Below are 17,577 nucleotides of genomic sequence, written 5' to 3'. Positions count from 1 at the left end.
AGCAGATTCTGTTTGCATCTGAAAGGGTTGAAACTGGACTCATATATAGCCCTGAATTAATAAAGAACCAGTTTCTGCAGACCGTCCTTACAGGTCTGATGAATGACACAATCAGGACTGATTTAAAGCCATATTTGCGGGACCCAAAAGTGTCTGATGAGGTGCTGCTGGAGAGGGTTACAGATTCATATACTTTGGAAGTGGAAAGAAGAAACAAGTTAGCCGCCATCTCCAAGTCACGAGCTGCCAGAGTTTCAGCAGTGGGGGAAGAATTTAACATGGACCGAAAGAGTCCTGACTTGACACTCACCAACAAAAAGTCCACTGAGCCCCCCAAGCGTGAGACACTTCTGGAAAAAGTAGACCGGGGCAATAAGGCAATCTGTGAGGCTATTGAGCAGCTTTCCACCCAGCTCCCCAGCCTTCACCAAGACCCCCACCAGTAGAGAAGTTCAGCCGACCATATGGCTGAAGAGCCAGGTTCCAGCAGAGACCACCGATCTTCCGGAAATGGTAGCGCTGCCAGACAACGAACCCCGACGGCAAGTGTGACCACTGTTTTAAATGTGGCAGTTCTGATCACTGGGCAATTGGCTTTCGTAAAGTTACTCATGCCTCGCTCAATAAAATAAATACCACGGTACATCTTGGTAAACTTGGTGTCCAGTTCAGCCAGGCTGTCCCTCTTACTAGCAAGCAGAGACAAACAGCTAAACTAGTGGGAAGAAGATGCCTGGTTTGAGCTTCTCTAAATGGTGTGGACACAACTGTGTTATGGGACAGTGGCTCACAAGTGTCAATTGTTGGAGTGGACTGGAAAGCAAAGTACTTGCCGCTTGCCCAACTGAGACCAGTGGCGGAGCTCCTCGAAGAAGGTGGGCTTGACCTGTCTGCAGCGAATGGGACAGAAATCCCCTATGAGGGATGGATTGAGGTAGAGTTCACCTTGGCTCACAAGGCTGTCCCAGGAATGAGCGGACAGTCCGTGTTTGTTCCTGTCCTCGTGGCCAGCAGTGACCTGGAGTGTCCCATAATTGGATTCAATGTCATAGAAGAGCTATCCCTAACCAGTGACGCCTCTGGGAACTGTAACCCAGTGGGTCACATGGTTCAGAGACTCTCTTCAGCTTTAGAGGTGGGCCGTCGCACTGCTTATGCTGTTTTGTCTGTATTAAAGCTGCACCAACCCGAGAGTATCCCTCACGTTGCTCACCTCAGCCGACGCCCCATCACTATACCCCACAATAGTATTTTAAATGTGTATTGTGGACAAGTCAACAGGGGGGTAACTTACGCTGTGCTGGAGCCCAACCCGAGGCACCATGGCCTAGTGGGCTAAAAGTAAGAGAGCAGCTTGTTGTTTTCCCCCAGGACAAGACACGATTTACGGTGGCGGTGGAAAATCCAACTGACAGAGACATCACACTGTGGGGCCGCACCACACTTGGCTGGCTGCATAGTGTTGACGGTGTATACCCACTTGAACCTAAGCAAATACCAGAGGGAGGAACCATGGATGTAACGGAACAGTCTACTGAGATGCCACCAGGGGAGCTGTGGGATCCGCCTGTGGACCTGAGTCATCTCTCCCAGGAACAGCAGCAGAAAGTACGGCAAATGTTGAAGGAGGAGAGTCAAGTGTTTGCCAAAGATGACTGGGACACGGGATGTATTAAAGGACTGGAAATGGACATTCAGCTAAAAGACAATATCCCAGTGCAAAGGACGTATAATTCCATCCCACGTCATCTCTATCAGGAAGTAAAGGCACATATTCAAGACCTGTTAAGTAGAGGATGGATCCGGAAATCATGTTCACACTATTCTTCATCTATTGTCTGTGTCCGGAAGAAAGATGGGAGTCTCCGTCTCTGTGTGGATTACAGACTATTGAACCAAAAAACTTTGCCCGATCGCCATCCTATCCCTCGGATCCAGGAGATTCTGGAGAATCTCGGGGGCAACTTGTGGTTCACTGTCCTGGATCAAGGAAAGGCATACCATCAAGGTTTTGTGAGTGAGAAGAGCGACCATCTACCGCCTTTATTACACCTTGGGGACTATGAGTGGGTACGCATTCCGTTTGGACTCACAAATGCCCCAGCAACATTCCAGCGCTACATGGAAAGCTGTCTTGGGGATTTGAGAGATGAAGTGTGTGTTCCTTACCTCGACGATGTCCTGGTCTTCAGCCATAGTTTCGACCAACATGTACACAATGTGAGACAGGTGCTCCAACGGCAAAAACTGGCATCAAACTGAGATCAACAAAGTGTGAGTTCTTCAAGCCTGAGGTGTGTTATGTGGGACGCATCGTCTCGGCTGAAGGCTACAGGATGAACCCCAAAGAGGTAGAGACAGTCCAAGCTCTCCAATATGAGACCCCATCTACTGTCAGAGATGTGAGGAAGTTGATGGAATTCCTCAGCTACTACAGGTCATACGTCCAAGACTTCTCGAGAACCGCAAAGCCACTCCATGATCTTCTCTCCAGGCCCAAGTCTGCTGAGAAGAGGCCCCAAAAGAAGCCCTCAAGGGGTCAGTCAGCTCAGCTTCCCCCATCACATGCAGTGCAGTGGACCACAGTTCACCAAGCAGCCCTTCAAAAACTTGTCAACCTCCTGATTAATCCACCAGTGATGGCCTATCCGGACCTTGAGAAGCCTTTCATCCTACACGTGGATGCTTTTAGAGCCAGAAACTCCAGTTTCCCAGAATGGAGTTTATAGTTCTTCTCCGTGGCAGGCAATGTTCTGGAGCCGTAACCAATTACTATGAGGACTCCCCCTTGTCTCTGATAGAGAACCGCGCCGAGTCCTCAGAGTAATTGGTTAAGGCTCCAGAACATTGCCTGCCACGGAGAAGAACTATAAACTCCATTCTGGGAAACTGGAATTTCTGGCTCTAAAATGGGCTATTACAGAGCGCTTTCGGGACTATCTCTTCCATGCACTCCACTTTTCCGTGTACAGTGACAATAATCCCCTTACCTATGTCACCAAATCTGCTAAGCTCAATGCTACAGGACATCGGTGGGTTTCGGAGTTGGCCGACTACCGGTTTACAATTAAGTATCGGCCTGGGACTGCAAATCGTGACGCAGATTTCTTGTCAAGACACCGACCTGTTCACACACTCATCGAAGAGTGCTCTGAGGAATGCCCTCAAGAGGACATTGAATGCATTGGGATGGGTGTGCAAGGAGAGAGCAGCGGTGAAATTATCTGGATATCAGCTGTCACCTGCAACATTGACGCACTGCCAGAAGAGCTCAGCATTTTTCCACCTGTTCAGCCCTTGGCAGTTAAAGACATCAAGGCAGCACAAGGGTCTGACTCAACCATAGCCAGAGTCCTGTGCCTGAAGAAGAAGCTGTACCTCAAGTACAAAGAAAAAGTGGCAGAGAGTGCACCAGTTCGACACCTGCTTAGAGAGTGGCCCCGCTTGCATGTAGATGAAGATGGAATTCTTTGGAGGGAGACAGCCTGCCGAGCACAGTTGGTAGGTTCCAGAGTCCATGAGGGTCCTTATTTATAAGCACCTTCATGAGGATATGGGACATTTGGGAGCAGATAGAGTTGTCACCTTGGTACGCGAACGTTTTTTCTGGCCTAAAATGAGGCAAGACATTCAAGTGACAATCATGTCACACGTGTCTGCTGCTGCCTAAAGAGAAAAAAGCCAAATAGAGTCACTCGACACCAATCCAGAGTATCAAAACATCAGCCCCGTTCAAGATGGTCTGCATTGATTTTCTGCATTTGGAGAAGAGTAGTGGTGGGGAGGAGTACATCCTTGTACTTTTCTCAAAATATGCGCAGGCCTACGCTACGAGAGACAAGTCTGGGAAAACGGTGGCCAAGAAAATCTTTGATGACTTTGTTCTTCGTTTTGGATTCCCCTCAAGAATTCATTACGACCAGGGGAGAGAGTTTGAAAATCAGCTCTTCCGTAAGCTCGAGAGTTTTTCTGGTGTCAAACACTCCCGTACGTCTCCTTACCATCCACAGTCTAACCCAGCGGAACGCTTCAACAGGACATTGCTAGGCATGTTGAGGACACTAGCAGACACCCAGAAGGCACGCTGGAAAGAACATCTGAGTAAAGTTGTCCATGCATATAACTCAACTGCCCATGAAGCCACTGGATTTTCTCCATTTTTCCTCCTCTTTGGCCGGGAGCCTACTCTGCCCATTGATCTGCTCATCCCTCGCAGGGGAAAAGAGGAGGAACATCAGTCTGTGGTGGTGTATGCAGAGAAGTGGAGGGAAGCCATGCAACAGACTTATGCCATAGCCATGGAAAACATGTGGAAATCAACCAGAAGAGGGCAGCAGTGCTACAACCAGCGCACATGGAGTTCTACGCTTCAGCATGGTGACCATGTGTTAGTTCGAAATCTGACCCCTAGAGGTGGTCCTGGAAAGCTGCGGAGTTATTGGGAGGAAAACGTCTATGTTGTGAGCGAGAGGAAGGGTCTAGACAGTCCTGTTTACGCAGTCGAGCCCCTGCGAGGTGCTGGGACGAGACGTGTGTTACACCAATCTGTTACTGCCCTGCCCTTATCTGGTAGAGGAGCCTCCAGCAGACATTCCTCAGCCAAGCTCAAGTCCCCATCAAGCTCAAACAAGGAGACCGAGAGTCCAGCCAGAGCTGCAACGATCCAACACTGAGAGTTCAAGTGAAGAACAAATTTTGGGTATGGACAGCACAACAACCAGTTCCCCCTGTCGCCAGAGCAGCTGCAAGAGAACCCCTGATAAGAAGGAGGCATGAAGAGAGAGCTATGCCTGCTCACCAGCCGGAGGTTGTTGCCGCTGAAGTTCCTGGAGGCGAGCCAGAACCCCAGGAGGGTTCACAAGCCTCTGATACAGAGTCTGAAGGAGAGCAGCTTACAGCCGCGCCATCAAGACCTGTCAGGGTGAGACAGCCACGGCGTCTTTACACCTACGAGCAGCTAGGTGAACCATCGGTCCGAGAGCTGCACAGCTGTACCGTTGATGTGAGAGGAGCTGGAGAGGGCTCAGATGACTACAAAAGACCCTATACGTATCCTTTTTCACGCTATTAAGTAGAAGTGCCAATGTAAATAGTGGTTTATTGATTCAGGTTTTGTGTGTGTGTGTGTGTGTCCTCTTTGAAAAAACCCACCACTGGACAAAACCCTGACCTTATGTTACTTACTTACCTGGAAGTGACTCTTCAAAAGGCACAGTGAAGAATATTGCTTTTGTTCTTTCACTATCTCTCCTCTCTCCTGTAGATGTGACTCCAAAAATATCTTCTCCCCTTCTGTCCTTCCTGCTCTCTGTGCTCTCGCCGTGCTTCTTGTCTTCTGCTTTTATCAGTTCATCTGTCACATTCCGTCATTCCGCTGCTGAGTGGAGAAAAGTGGGAACTGATTTTAAGACAATCTATTGTCCTCCAAATCTAAAGTGACAAAATGAAGTACAATCAAGAGGAATAGTCATTTTCGTAGTCGTAAAGCAGTTTTCTCATCATTTCTGCAGCCAATCACAGCCTTTCTTTCTCACCAATGCATTCTCAAGCTATTCATTTGAATGCACTTTCTCTCCTCTTTGTCCTGTGATTTGAGCTACAAACATTCTCTGCTGCTTTTATCTATAGGCTCTTCTTTAGTAGTAGTAGTGACACCTGTGATTTTTGTTTCGATAGTAATACTATAGAACGTTTTGCAATATTGATGCTGTACTAATGTAGTTTTGTATTGAAATGCATTGAAACTCATGAACAATCTGCCCTAAGATACATTTTTAAGTATTGATATTTTGCATGAGGATTGATAATTTTGTATCTATTGATATTTTGGTATCCACCCTTTTTCTATAAACCTATGGTTGTTCTAAAATACAATTTCTAAAGGTGCAATATGTAACTTTTCGGGTGAAGGGTCCAACAGTATGAAGTTACCGTAGGCTTTATTAGACAGGACACTGCAGTGTGAAATGGGGATGACACGAGACGTTGATGTAGTTTTAAGTAATAAAAAAAACAGCAAAAAGAACCTGGAATAGGTTGCGTTCACCTACTGAAATTTTATAATAATCTCAGATAGAGGGAACTGTGAGATTTACTGTTGCCAAAGTAATTTTATGGCTTAAAGTCCTTTCGACAATCATGTCTTTGGAGTTGAAAAACAGCCCCACTTTCTGAGGTCATTTGTGAAAACACAATTTAACTTTTGTTTATTTGTACTGAGAAGACACAAATCTATGTGCCAGTTTTTGTTTCATGTGAATAGGCCGGGGCAGAATAAGTGGGCAGAGCGGAATAAGAATGTTGTGATGAACGCAAACTATTGCTGTCAACATTCTTACAGCCAATAATATTTAATACTGCTAGAATGAATCACAATAAACTGTGTTCACGTTCTCCGAAATGTTAGTATATAGTGCGCCACTCTAGTGACACATGTACCTATAAATACTGTACTCAGATGTTCGCTTTAACCTGTATTGTCACAGCTCATGTAATACTTAATCAGACTTCTGAACAGACAACCTATTTCAGCTTTCTGTTACATGCCACATTTTGAGGACTTTTTTCTCGTCAAAAGATGCAATATTTTGTGTTCAGTTGTTCATTGCTATGGCAACGGTCCAGTGTCTCATCTTTCTGAAACTCTTGGATGGAGATCATGTGCCGGCAAAACATGTTTCTTTGGGGGGGGGGGGGGGGGGGGGGGGGGGGGGTTTCTCACTTTTGTATGTTGAGTTTTTGTCCAACTCAAATTTTCTTTCAGTTTTCATTTTGCCGTATAAAGTTGTTTCTCTGTTGTTGTCTTGAGAGTGAAAAGCTAGCTTGTTGGCTAAAGTCAGGGGGGGACACACAGAAACATATTATTTAAGGAGAAAAAGTTTGTGTCAGTGATGAATGTGAGTGTAGCTGCAGCGTTCCTGTATCTGGTTTTCTACTACCGTTTACTGGGTTGTAGGCTTTCATATGTGTTAATAGAAAGAAGCTACTCTTTCACCTCTCAGATGTGTTTGGAGCTTTTACATAAGAAAATCATCATTGACACATTCCAAATGTGTGCTCTGCATAAGCTCTACAGTGAAGGGCATCTGTGACAGTATGTACCTCCATCCTAGAGGTGATTCTACTCTGTGGTCCAAACACTTTCCAACTGCATCACTACTACTACTATTACTGCTACTACTATTACTTACGACTACTATAAAAGACGACCAGTATAAAACAAAACAACATTAATTCCTCTAAACCTCTCTCTGTTCTTCTTGTGCGTCTGTATTGTGTCGCTCCTGATCCGCCTAAGGCCGTGTGTGTCTCTGTCTGGAGTCTGGACTGGGCATCTCTTGAGTCCAGGTCCGTTGCCATGGCGACGTGACAGGGCGTCTCTGGAGGTGGGTGAGGAGGGAGGGGCACTATTGTTGATGTCTGTGTTGAGACTGAAGGCACTGGATGACCTCCGGCTCTGCCAACTGACCACTGAGGCCAGGCGGCGGCTCCCCCTGCTGGTGACAAGGAGAGGAAGCAGAGAACACCATGGAGTAAACATTACAACTCCTTAATGTGTTTTATTATATTTTTGGGAATGACTGTGGCAAAATGTTTTGGCTGTTTGATCAAGGCTAATATAGAAAGCGGCCAATAGCGACTTGATTTGAAGGTAATTTTAACATTAACATTAGATGAGTAGATAGATACTTTATTGATCCCGTCTGGAAATTCAGGTGCCAGTGTCAGTAGCAGATACTATGAACAACAATAAATAGATATAAAAATCCTACTCTAAATCATGAACCTTAAGGAATAAACCCCCCACACTCACATCCATCGGCAGAAGCAGAACAGCTACTCCAGCACATGTGCACTAATATCACATGGATGAGTTAAAAAATATAGAGCTTTAAAAATGCTGTAGCCACATTTTATTGCCCCTGTCCCTCAGACCGGTTCCTTATGGACCACTTGGTGGCATGGTTCTTTTACTGCATTCTCGCGCTTAGGCCCTGTCTCTAGCTCCAGAGGCAGAAGAGAAAGAGAAACCTCAGACCCCTATAACGGACTGGAACAGTTCACTTCAGCCAGTGGAGACACTTTCGGGCAGTATCGCTCCAAAGGGAACTAGCCTTATGTTGTCAGAATGTTCAAAATTAGGAATAGAGGCAACTGGAGGCATAATTACCACGACTTTGAGTCGACGACTTTGAGGGGAGGACATTTTAAAAACTCAACTGTATTTTTTTTTATATTTAAAGAAAATATGCAACCGTTTTGAATATCCAGTATAAATACCTTTTAGAGTTTCAAAATTGTATCTGGGTTTCAAAAAAGTATGGTTTGTGATAAAGAATGTAATATGAAAAGCTATTGTGGGGTCCACATTTAAGTTGGATATACTAGTTGTTGTTTTTTTGCTAGAGAATTTCAATTATCTTAAAACTCAGGGTTTGTCTGACGGTCTTCTTAAACTTTCCTTCTCTAATAAAGTGTGATTTATGCTCTGAGGCTTTGATGCTGTGTTCAAGTCCTGTCGGATTAAAAAATCTCCACATCCACCAGAAACTCTCTGTTTGGCTCTTACAGCACTATTTTAAGATTCTCTCTTTAATCTTTACAGCTAATACACACGACCATGCAATTATATAATATATAATTAAGTAATTGTAACGTATATTATACGTTACAGTAGCGGCTGGTGGTCTCATTCAGACGTCATTCAGACATTAATCATTTTGACACGATAAAGGCGCTGTCGCGCTTTGATAATGGCCCACTACTGATATCTGCTGGTGGATTTTATATTAGCGGCATCGGGTTTGGTGATCAGAATCAAAAAGGGTTTATTGCCATTGTCAATGAACAGAATTCACAACATGATTGTTAATTGAAGATGTAGATTAACAATTAGGGCTATTATTGTTATTATTTCATTTCACCGAGGTGAGAAACATTGGGGCACTAAATATACGTCAGTATTGGCCGAATTATATTGCAAATTTGTTTTAATTACTTAGAAATAAATAGTTTTGACTTCCACATGCATTAAAATGACCAGCAGTTTTTAATTGAAAATAGTTTCATTTACCAAAAGAATGCCACAAATGCCCTTTGAAAAGAAATGGTCGAAGAACGGCAAGTAGTCTTCTTTAGTAGTATTTTTTAACACTGAATCTATTTCAGTGCAATACAAATCTTATCCATCCCTTCTTGAGCAAATCCTCTGTCTATATAAAAAAGAAAGATGTGATGGTGGAGACGCGACAACCTTTTAAAAAGACTACAACTCCCAGCAAACCCCGCGGCACGCTTCTTCCTTCTCCTTTACGTAACGTGCTTTGTCAGTTTCCGGTGGAAGCGTAAATGGGTATATGACACAGTGGAGTTGTTTGGGGCGAGAAAACCCTATGTGTGCTGCGCTGTGCTCTCACTCAAACTGACCACATCACTCCCATTCCCAGCAGCCAGCCCCGCAGCACCACCACCACCGCCGGCGTGTGGAGCAGGGCCAACCGCCGCGGCAGAAGAACCCCCTGTCTGCCGCCGCTGCGATGGAGGCGGTCCCGCGGATGCCTATGATCTGGCTGGATCTGAAGGAGGCAGGGGAGTTCCAACTGAGCCCGTCCGTCAGGCAGGTGAGCGCGGCCCGGGGCTGAGGAACGAAGTGGCAAGCGACACGGATTGCGCAGAGGCTAACCGGATCGCCCTTATAAAGACGCTAAACCCCCATACATGTCAATATAACTGGACGAATTTTCTAGATGGTGTAGCTTTCGGTACTAGTTTGCTCCTAATTTGGCAACGCTTTTCCTGACCACCGCCTTTGTTTGCTAACGTTAGCATGTAGCCATTGGTTTGACGTATGAGGAATGTAAACTTATAATGTGAATTGTTACGGCTGATTTGGTTATTAAATTAATAAACTACAGTAAAATGGAGGATTAGCTAAAGTGACTAGCATGGCTTCTTCCTGAACAATCAACAGGAAAATCTGGCCTTTGTGATGTCACTGTCACATGCACCTGACAGAAGAGATGACAAATTACATCAAAACTTGTCTTTAAAGTATTAAGTTGTGTTTGGAGCGCCACACATTTGCAAATAAGTGACTGAGAAATGGAAATGGAGTTCAATTTTCTACAGGCTACACGTTCAACTTAATAAAAATGCTGTTTCTTGTTTCTATGTAATGAAAACATAGTTTGGAGCTTGATTTGACCCATGACAGGGACAGTGTTGGTAAATTAATTCGGAAAATAAATGCTGATTTATAGAGCATAATTGTCTTGGTTTAGCAGTATGCGTGTGTTTTTTTAAAATAATAATTTAAATCAGACTATAACCTTCTTTAATAATGCATCGGTAATGTGCTGGTAAATGTCTCAGTTGAGGTTCATGTCCATCTCAAACCTTGAATGGATCATATAAATAACCAAAAGTGCTGAAATATCTTTACACTCTTATTTGGGAGATTACGTACACTAAATGTTTCTGGCCATTTTCAAGGTAATCATTTCAAAATATACGCAATATTCTAACTTGGCATGTCACTCAATCAACAATTATGATATTATCTCCCGGTCTCTTTTCAGAAGTTCCTGTTTCAGTAATTTCTCAAACAATAATGGTCCTGGACATGTTCAAAATGTGCACTGTGAACTGAATCTTGAATTTACAACATGGATCAAAAGTCTGAGCACAATCACTTGACAAATACTTGATATTACATCACGGTACTCATTATTAAAAAAACTGTCCAGTCACTCCTTTCCATATAAATCCTTCTTCGACTCCATCATTAATTGCCTCCATTACACATTTCCAAAACATGTCATTGTGCTTTAGTAGAAAAAGCTTCAGTTGTAGTCATCTGGACTCAGTTAGAAAAAAACTGAGTCCAGATGACTACAACTGAAGCTTTTTCTACTATGGAACACGCCTGGACGAATGAGGGATTACACCGACATGTCATTGTGCTGTTTCTTCCAGTAACCTATGCGCCTTCTTATCTGCTGACTGTATTTCATCACCACCTTGAGCCAGATAAAGGCTGATATAAAATGTCAGTGGGAGCACATTTTTTGCAATACAGATTTTACATTTGAGAAAAAACTGCCTTGGTTCTATAAACCTTGTTAAGCTGTACCGTAAAGGCGAAATAGTGCTTAGTTAAAGTACCAGTAGTACCAGATCTTTGCCCTCTGTTGCATCTGATAATAATTTACTACCATAATCATGTCTACCTACTGGGCAGTAATGTCTTGCAATATGTTCTTACATGGGAAGATTAACTATGCATTTAAATTAAATAAACAGTAGACAAAATGGTTGTCAAATGTTCTAGAGAGAAGGCTTAAGAGATCATAACATAACCTTATATTGTGTATTTGATTATCTTTTTTCCAGTTTATCCTTAATAATTATGGGGAGAATCCAGACAACTACAATGAACAATTGAAGAAGTTTGAGACATTGAGACAGGTGGGTAAAGCATAAGTATTTATTGAGTAATATTTACTTTTAACTGTTAGTTCCAACTTGTACTGCTCTGCTATGCTTTAAAAGCAAACATGTTTCTTGCAAATCTAGTCAAATGTTGGAGGAGGAGGACCTCCGAGCTGCTGTGACAGGGGCAGCTCTGTGGTTCATGTGAGCCAATGATGAATATTGCTACATCTGCTTCAGATACTCTTAATACAATTAAATGGGGACTTACACAATTGTCACTGGCGTTAGTTTATTAAGACTTCTTACTGTTTTGTTTTTTTTCTTTTAGTTTTTACTGGCACATTTGTTTTACATTATTTGTCTGCGCAAATAATGTGTGTGAATGAGGGTGACTAAAATCAGTTTTTGATCAACTAAAATCATAGTATCTTTTTAGTGCTAAAAATGCACATTTGCATAGCTGGTATGGCATTCTATTTGATTTAAATTGATGTTATGGAATAAAAGAGACTAGTACGCCACAAACAGTACATTTCTGCTACATTTACAGTGCTTTTCATATTCAAAGCATCAGGCTTCCTTTACAACCTGTTTGTGCATAATTCTGAACAGAAGCTCATTTTGAGTATTGTGCTTTCCAGAGTGCAGTGAACGTGACGCGAGACTTTGAAGGATGCAGTACTCTGAGGAAGTACTTTGGCCAGCTACACTACCTCCAGAGCCGTGTGCCCATGGGCCCGGGGCAGGAGGCCGCTGTGCCCATCTCATGGTGGGTACAACACATGCAAAATAACACGCGGACTAAAGGGAAGAGTGGGGGGGGAGGAGGAGGAGGAGGAGGAGGAGGAGGATGAGGAGGAGGAGGAGGATGATGAGGAGGAGGATGAGGAGGGTGGTTCTGGAGGACTAAAGGGAAGAGTGGGGAGGAGGAGGGGGGTCTGGAGGCAAGGCAAGTTTATTTGTAGAGCACAATTCATACACAAGGCACTAAGTGCTTCACATAACTTGAGGACTAAAGGGGAGAGTGAGGAAGAGGAGGGGGGTCTGGAGGACTAAAGGGGAGAGTGAGGAGGGGGAGAGTGAGGAGGGGGATAGGAATAAAACAGCAAGACAACCCCTAAATCTATTCCCATAGCAGTCCTGTGGCACAGCTCACACTTGGACATCAAGTCTGTGTGCTGCTAATCCGACTCTTTATATATTATTCATTTGGCATAATATTGTTTCATTTTAAATAATGAAGGAGTGGGGCGCGGAATAGGAATAATAATCAGAGCCTAAAGTGAAGGGTTTAGCTTTTGTCCAAATTTGTGGTCCGTTTTATACATTTTATTTATAAACCAAACCTACTCTTGTCATGTTACAGAACAACTTTGATTCTTAAAATGACGACAATATAATTAGACATTCTTAAAGCATAGTAAATTATGTTATATGGTTTTTATTCTGCAGTCTTTCATATTTTCACGCAAAAAAATTACAAATTAATTTCTCTTTCCTTCTCTCTCACAGGACAGAGATCTTTTCTGGAAAAACGGTTACACATGAGGACATCAGCTATGAACAGGCCTGCATTCTGTACAATCTGGGTAATAAGGGGTTTCATTATATTTGTTGGCAGCTTCACTGACATTTATATAATACTTCTAGGTTGTTTGTAAAATGTTCTGTTTTTTGTTTGACATTATTACTTATATTTCACTGTGGATGATTCCAGGAGCCCTCCATTCAATGCTGGGAGCCATGGACAACCGGGTCTCAGAGGAGGTACTGCACCGCACACTAACACTATTACTGTAAATGGGATGTCGTATAATGGGAGTTACAAATACATTGATATGTACATTGTAATTGAAAGTAGTGTCAAATGTTGTTTTGAAGTGTGGCTGAAGTCTTGTTTTCCTGTCTGATGTGTGCTCAGGGAATGAAAGTCTCGTGCACTCACTTCCAGTGCTCGGCCGGGGCCTTCTCGTACCTGCGTGACCACTTCAGCCACAACTACAGTGTGGACATGAGTCACCAGATCCTCAACCTCAACATCAACCTCATGCTCGTGAGTCTGGGCCCGGTTTTTGTTTTTAGCTTAATCTTGTTTATGTAGTTGTCTTCCTCTAATCCATGCTGAGCACTCAGAAAACACGCAATTTCAAATTTCCCAGAATACCACTTTCCACAGTTACTAAAAATAGATCTCTCAAGTTACGCCCCCTTCGGATAAACAAACGCCCACGTGGTTTCATGTGCCGAGGATTTGTTGTTTTACGATCATAAGCTCAATCATGTTCAAACGTGTTCATGACATCGTGGGAATGAGCACAAGACAGCGGTAAAGACGTACAAAGCACAGCACTGACAGTGTTTATGTGGGCAGATTTCCAACGTGTGAAGAAGTGCATATTCTAAGTCCATACATCATTGCCAAACTCGTTCTGAGCGTTTCTGCATTAAAGGCGTAATGGGCGATTTTTCGCCGATTTGAGAACTCAAGCGGAAGTGCGCATGCGCACTCCCCCCTGTGCGGACGCTCAAAAAACACATGTGCGTTTGTTTATTAGCGCGACGGATCGCATTGCATCTCTCATAGATTTCCGTCTCTTATGAGTCAGCGCCAACAGTCTTTCTCCGTCTTAATTTTGTCCTGTACACTGAGGGAACTATATTATGATAGATCCATGCGCTTAGACACGCGGAAACTTGCTGCTCTCATGGGGACGAGCCGACGAGGCTGCAGGTGAGGAGTAGGTGCGTTCTATGATTGATACGTGGCAGGACTAATCGACAAAATACACACACACACACACACACACACACACACACACACACACACACACACACACACACACACACTCTCTTAAGGTCTAAAACATGAAATGTCCCATAGTACATGTTTAAAAGCCAATAACAAAACAAACAATGCAAATGTGTCCTTTACAGAAACTGAAGTAGTTTCAGGCATAGATGTATTCAACTGTAATATAACTGAAGCATAGTTGTATACAGTGTTTATATATAGTACTATATACAGCATATTGTAGTAGTGAGATGGTGGCTGTTTGCAGGGTCAGGCCCAAGAGTGTCTGCTGGAGAAGTCGATGCTGGACAACAGGAAGAGTTTCCTTGTGGCCCGCATCAGTGCACAGGTGAGACAGGACTGTTTGAGAGGGGCAAATGTAAAGTGAGTATCAGATAGTGATGCGTGTGTGTTTGTGTCCTCTAGGTGGTGGATTACTATAAAGAGGCGTGCCGGGCCCTGGAGAACTCAGAGACCGCCTCAATGCTGGGAAAGATTCAGAAGGACTGGAAGAAACTGGTCCAGATGAAGATCTATTACTTTGCTTCTATTGCACATGTGAGTGGTGCATATAGTTTTACAGACATTATTATGGAGCCGAACAGTCCCGCCCACTTCCACCTGCGCCGTGGCTCCAGTAGTACATTTCATTTTTGACTCAAATATTAAGAGTTTAAAGGCAAGACAGAGGCTAACCAGCTTACGTGATCACTAATGTTGAGAACTTGTCAAGCGGTTTTCTAACGTTACAAAGACAGATTTTTATCCATTATTGCATGCATTCACATATGCATGTGTGAAGTGCACACCATGTTTTTTTTTGTATACGCCTCCTTTTCTCCGTTTTTTTTTTATGTTGTGTTTGCTGATCACTACCAAAAATACTTTGTTCTTCTGCCAAGAGATCCACTTAGCTGATTCTTCTCTGTACAGCTCCACATGGGGAAACAGGCCGAGGAGCAGCAGAAGTACGGAGAGCGGGTCAGTATGCTCTTCTACTGCATGGCTACTCTGGCTTCACATTTTCATCTTAAACTTACAGCTTGTGCTCTCTATAGCTGGCCTACCTGCAGAGCTCTCTGGATAAACTCGCTGAAGCCATTAAACTGGCCAAGGTAAGGTACCACTCATGCTACTGCCATTCTTAAATGTCCCTATATAATGCCCTAACTCAATTAGGCTCAAGTCATTATTTACAATAACAATAATTAAAGGACTAGTTTAATTATAATAATGGTGACGATGACAATTTTAAATTACTTTAACAATCTTGATATAATTATGATGAATGAAATCGAAGGTCCTGAATCGTGAATCAAACTGAATCATGAGATTCCTGAGTTGTTCTGCCCCTACATATTGTGGTATTCTTCTTTCCTGTAGGGTCAACCTGACAGTGTGCAAGAGGCCTTGAGATTCACCATGGATGTCATAGGTGGAAAGTAAGCAAAAAATGCAATGTGGCTGTCTGGGTATTTTTGAATTTGAAAATGAAAATGTCTTGATTACTTTGCACACACAGGTATAACTCTGCAAAGAAGGACAATGACTTCATATATCATGAAGCTGTTCCTGCCTTAGAGTCTCTAGCTTCTGTTAAAGGTAATAAAACGCAACATCCATCCAAGTGCAATTAGTGGTGTCCTTTGGCAAAATGCATTGTATTTCTGTTCTGTCACAGAGGTTTTGGCTGGTCACAGTCGGCTGGGCATCTGGCTTACAAAAGGCCAAAATACTGTGTGGCTGGTTTACTCTGGAACCCCTAGTAACATAAAATAAGACAAAAATAATAAGGCTAAAGACAAACAGAAATGGCACAATTCTTGAATATTCCAGTGGCCATAAGAACCTAAGAAGAGAAGGTTTCTTAAAAGCAGAAGATGAACAATTAAATGAACTATATAAGTATTCACTTATTAGCTAAAACAAAAAAATAATTTTACCTTTCTTTTTCTTGACATCTCATGAAGATGTTTGTTTATGCATTGTATTGAACATTTTCCTTCACATGTGCTGCTCATGTACTATAGGTGCTCCTCTGGTGAAAGCTCTTCCAGTGAACCCCACAGACCCCAGCGTCACCGGTCCGGACCTGTTTGCCAAACTGGTGCCCATGGCTGCACACGAGGCCTCCTCACTCTATAGGTCACATCAAATATACAGCATCTGAAATGTCATTTTTAATACACGTTATGTTAAGTTTAAACAAGCCATGTGTTTCCTCCTTTTTAGTGAGGAGAAGGCTAAGCTGCTGAGAGATGTGATGGTCAAGATTGACAGCAAGAATGAAACACTAGAGTAAGTAATTGACATCTCACAAACGATAAATTCTAGTACCAACGCAGACACTGAGACTCCATAAATGTGCCCAAACCATACCAATATTATTTCTCAACCAGGGAATAACCAGATCTTAACTGGGTCTGAATTAGCGCTGTGTATTTCCATGAACCTCACAAGACAATATGCATAATTAGGGATGTCCCGATCCGATCACGTGATAGGAAATCAAGCTCGATCACGTGATTGGAAATCAGGCCCGATCACGTCGTTTCAGACTTGATCGAAATCGGATGCTGCGTCCCGATCAGTGCTCGGATATAAATGTTACTCTTATTAGTGTTACCAGCCTGGCTGGCCCTTTAAGAGAGAGGGGGGCATTGTGGGTAGCCCGGAAGTGTGTTGGTGTTTTTTGTTGTGTTTTCGGCATGGATCTATTATAATATCTGGATAGGGTATGGCTAGCCGCAACATGTCGCAGACTACCCCAGTGGCCACTCCACTGCATCGTGCGTCCAGAAAGCTTTTTTTCCCTAGAGCGCAATGTAACTAAAAACTGGTCGTTCAGCTGACAGGGCACGTAGAGCTTTCAAAAAAGTCGGATATGGCAGCAATTCTTACTTATTTATAAGTCATTGACTTTTTCCAATTTTAAGATTCTTCAGTTGTCTTTAAAACGCATTTTAAGTTGTTAGCTTCGGCTACGCTCTAGCGCGCCGCTCTAGCCCAGCTCGTGACCGTCTAGACCAATCAGAGCGCGTGTAGGTGAAGTGAACGGGCCGAGATGCCTTGAAATAGCCCAAATGCCACAACTGAGCTACAGGCGTAAAACTATGAATCTATGAGTTTAATAACTGAACAATTCATGGAACTAATGACCACCACGGATCTGAGGGCCGTGGATCTACTGCGCAGAAGCGATGTCTTGAAATGTTTCTGCCTGAAAAACTAAATCACGTAATAAATGCTATGGAAATGGAATGTTTTGCCAGGTATAAACTAATCGATGTTACGTTTCGTGTCCGTCAGTGTTGTTATCTGTATTACACAGACAAGAAAACTAAATACGGACT

General features: G+C 43.3%; 1 protein-coding gene across 1 annotated transcript in view; it reads left to right on the top strand.

Moving 5' to 3' along the window:
* The first annotated feature begins 9,348 nt into the window (after positions 1-9,348).
* ptpn23a (protein tyrosine phosphatase, non-receptor type 23, a) overlaps positions 9,349-17,577 on the top strand; it is a 22,551-nt gene continuing 14,322 nt past the window's right edge. Inside the window, exons 1-14 of the mRNA XM_072461370.1 lie at positions 9,349-9,620; positions 11,392-11,466; positions 12,075-12,202; positions 12,946-13,022; positions 13,151-13,200; positions 13,355-13,486; positions 14,493-14,573; positions 14,651-14,782; positions 15,158-15,205; positions 15,283-15,339; positions 15,608-15,666; positions 15,747-15,826; positions 16,255-16,369; positions 16,457-16,522. Of these exons, the coding sequence (XP_072317471.1) occupies positions 9,537-9,620; positions 11,392-11,466; positions 12,075-12,202; positions 12,946-13,022; positions 13,151-13,200; positions 13,355-13,486; positions 14,493-14,573; positions 14,651-14,782; positions 15,158-15,205; positions 15,283-15,339; positions 15,608-15,666; positions 15,747-15,826; positions 16,255-16,369; positions 16,457-16,522 (1,184 nt within the window). The 5' untranslated portion in view covers positions 9,349-9,536. The remainder of the gene's footprint in view (positions 9,621-11,391; positions 11,467-12,074; positions 12,203-12,945; positions 13,023-13,150; positions 13,201-13,354; positions 13,487-14,492; positions 14,574-14,650; positions 14,783-15,157; positions 15,206-15,282; positions 15,340-15,607; positions 15,667-15,746; positions 15,827-16,254; positions 16,370-16,456; positions 16,523-17,577) is intronic.

This window comes from Eucyclogobius newberryi, unplaced genomic scaffold, assembly GCF_026437365.1.
Source record: "Eucyclogobius newberryi isolate DKJ021-1_F unplaced genomic scaffold, fEucNew1.0.hap1 SCAF_3, whole genome shotgun sequence".
Lineage (NCBI taxonomy): Eukaryota > Metazoa > Chordata > Actinopteri > Gobiiformes > Gobiidae > Eucyclogobius > Eucyclogobius newberryi.
Note: the sequence above shows the minus strand (reverse complement) of the source record. Positions and strands in the feature narration are given on the sequence as shown.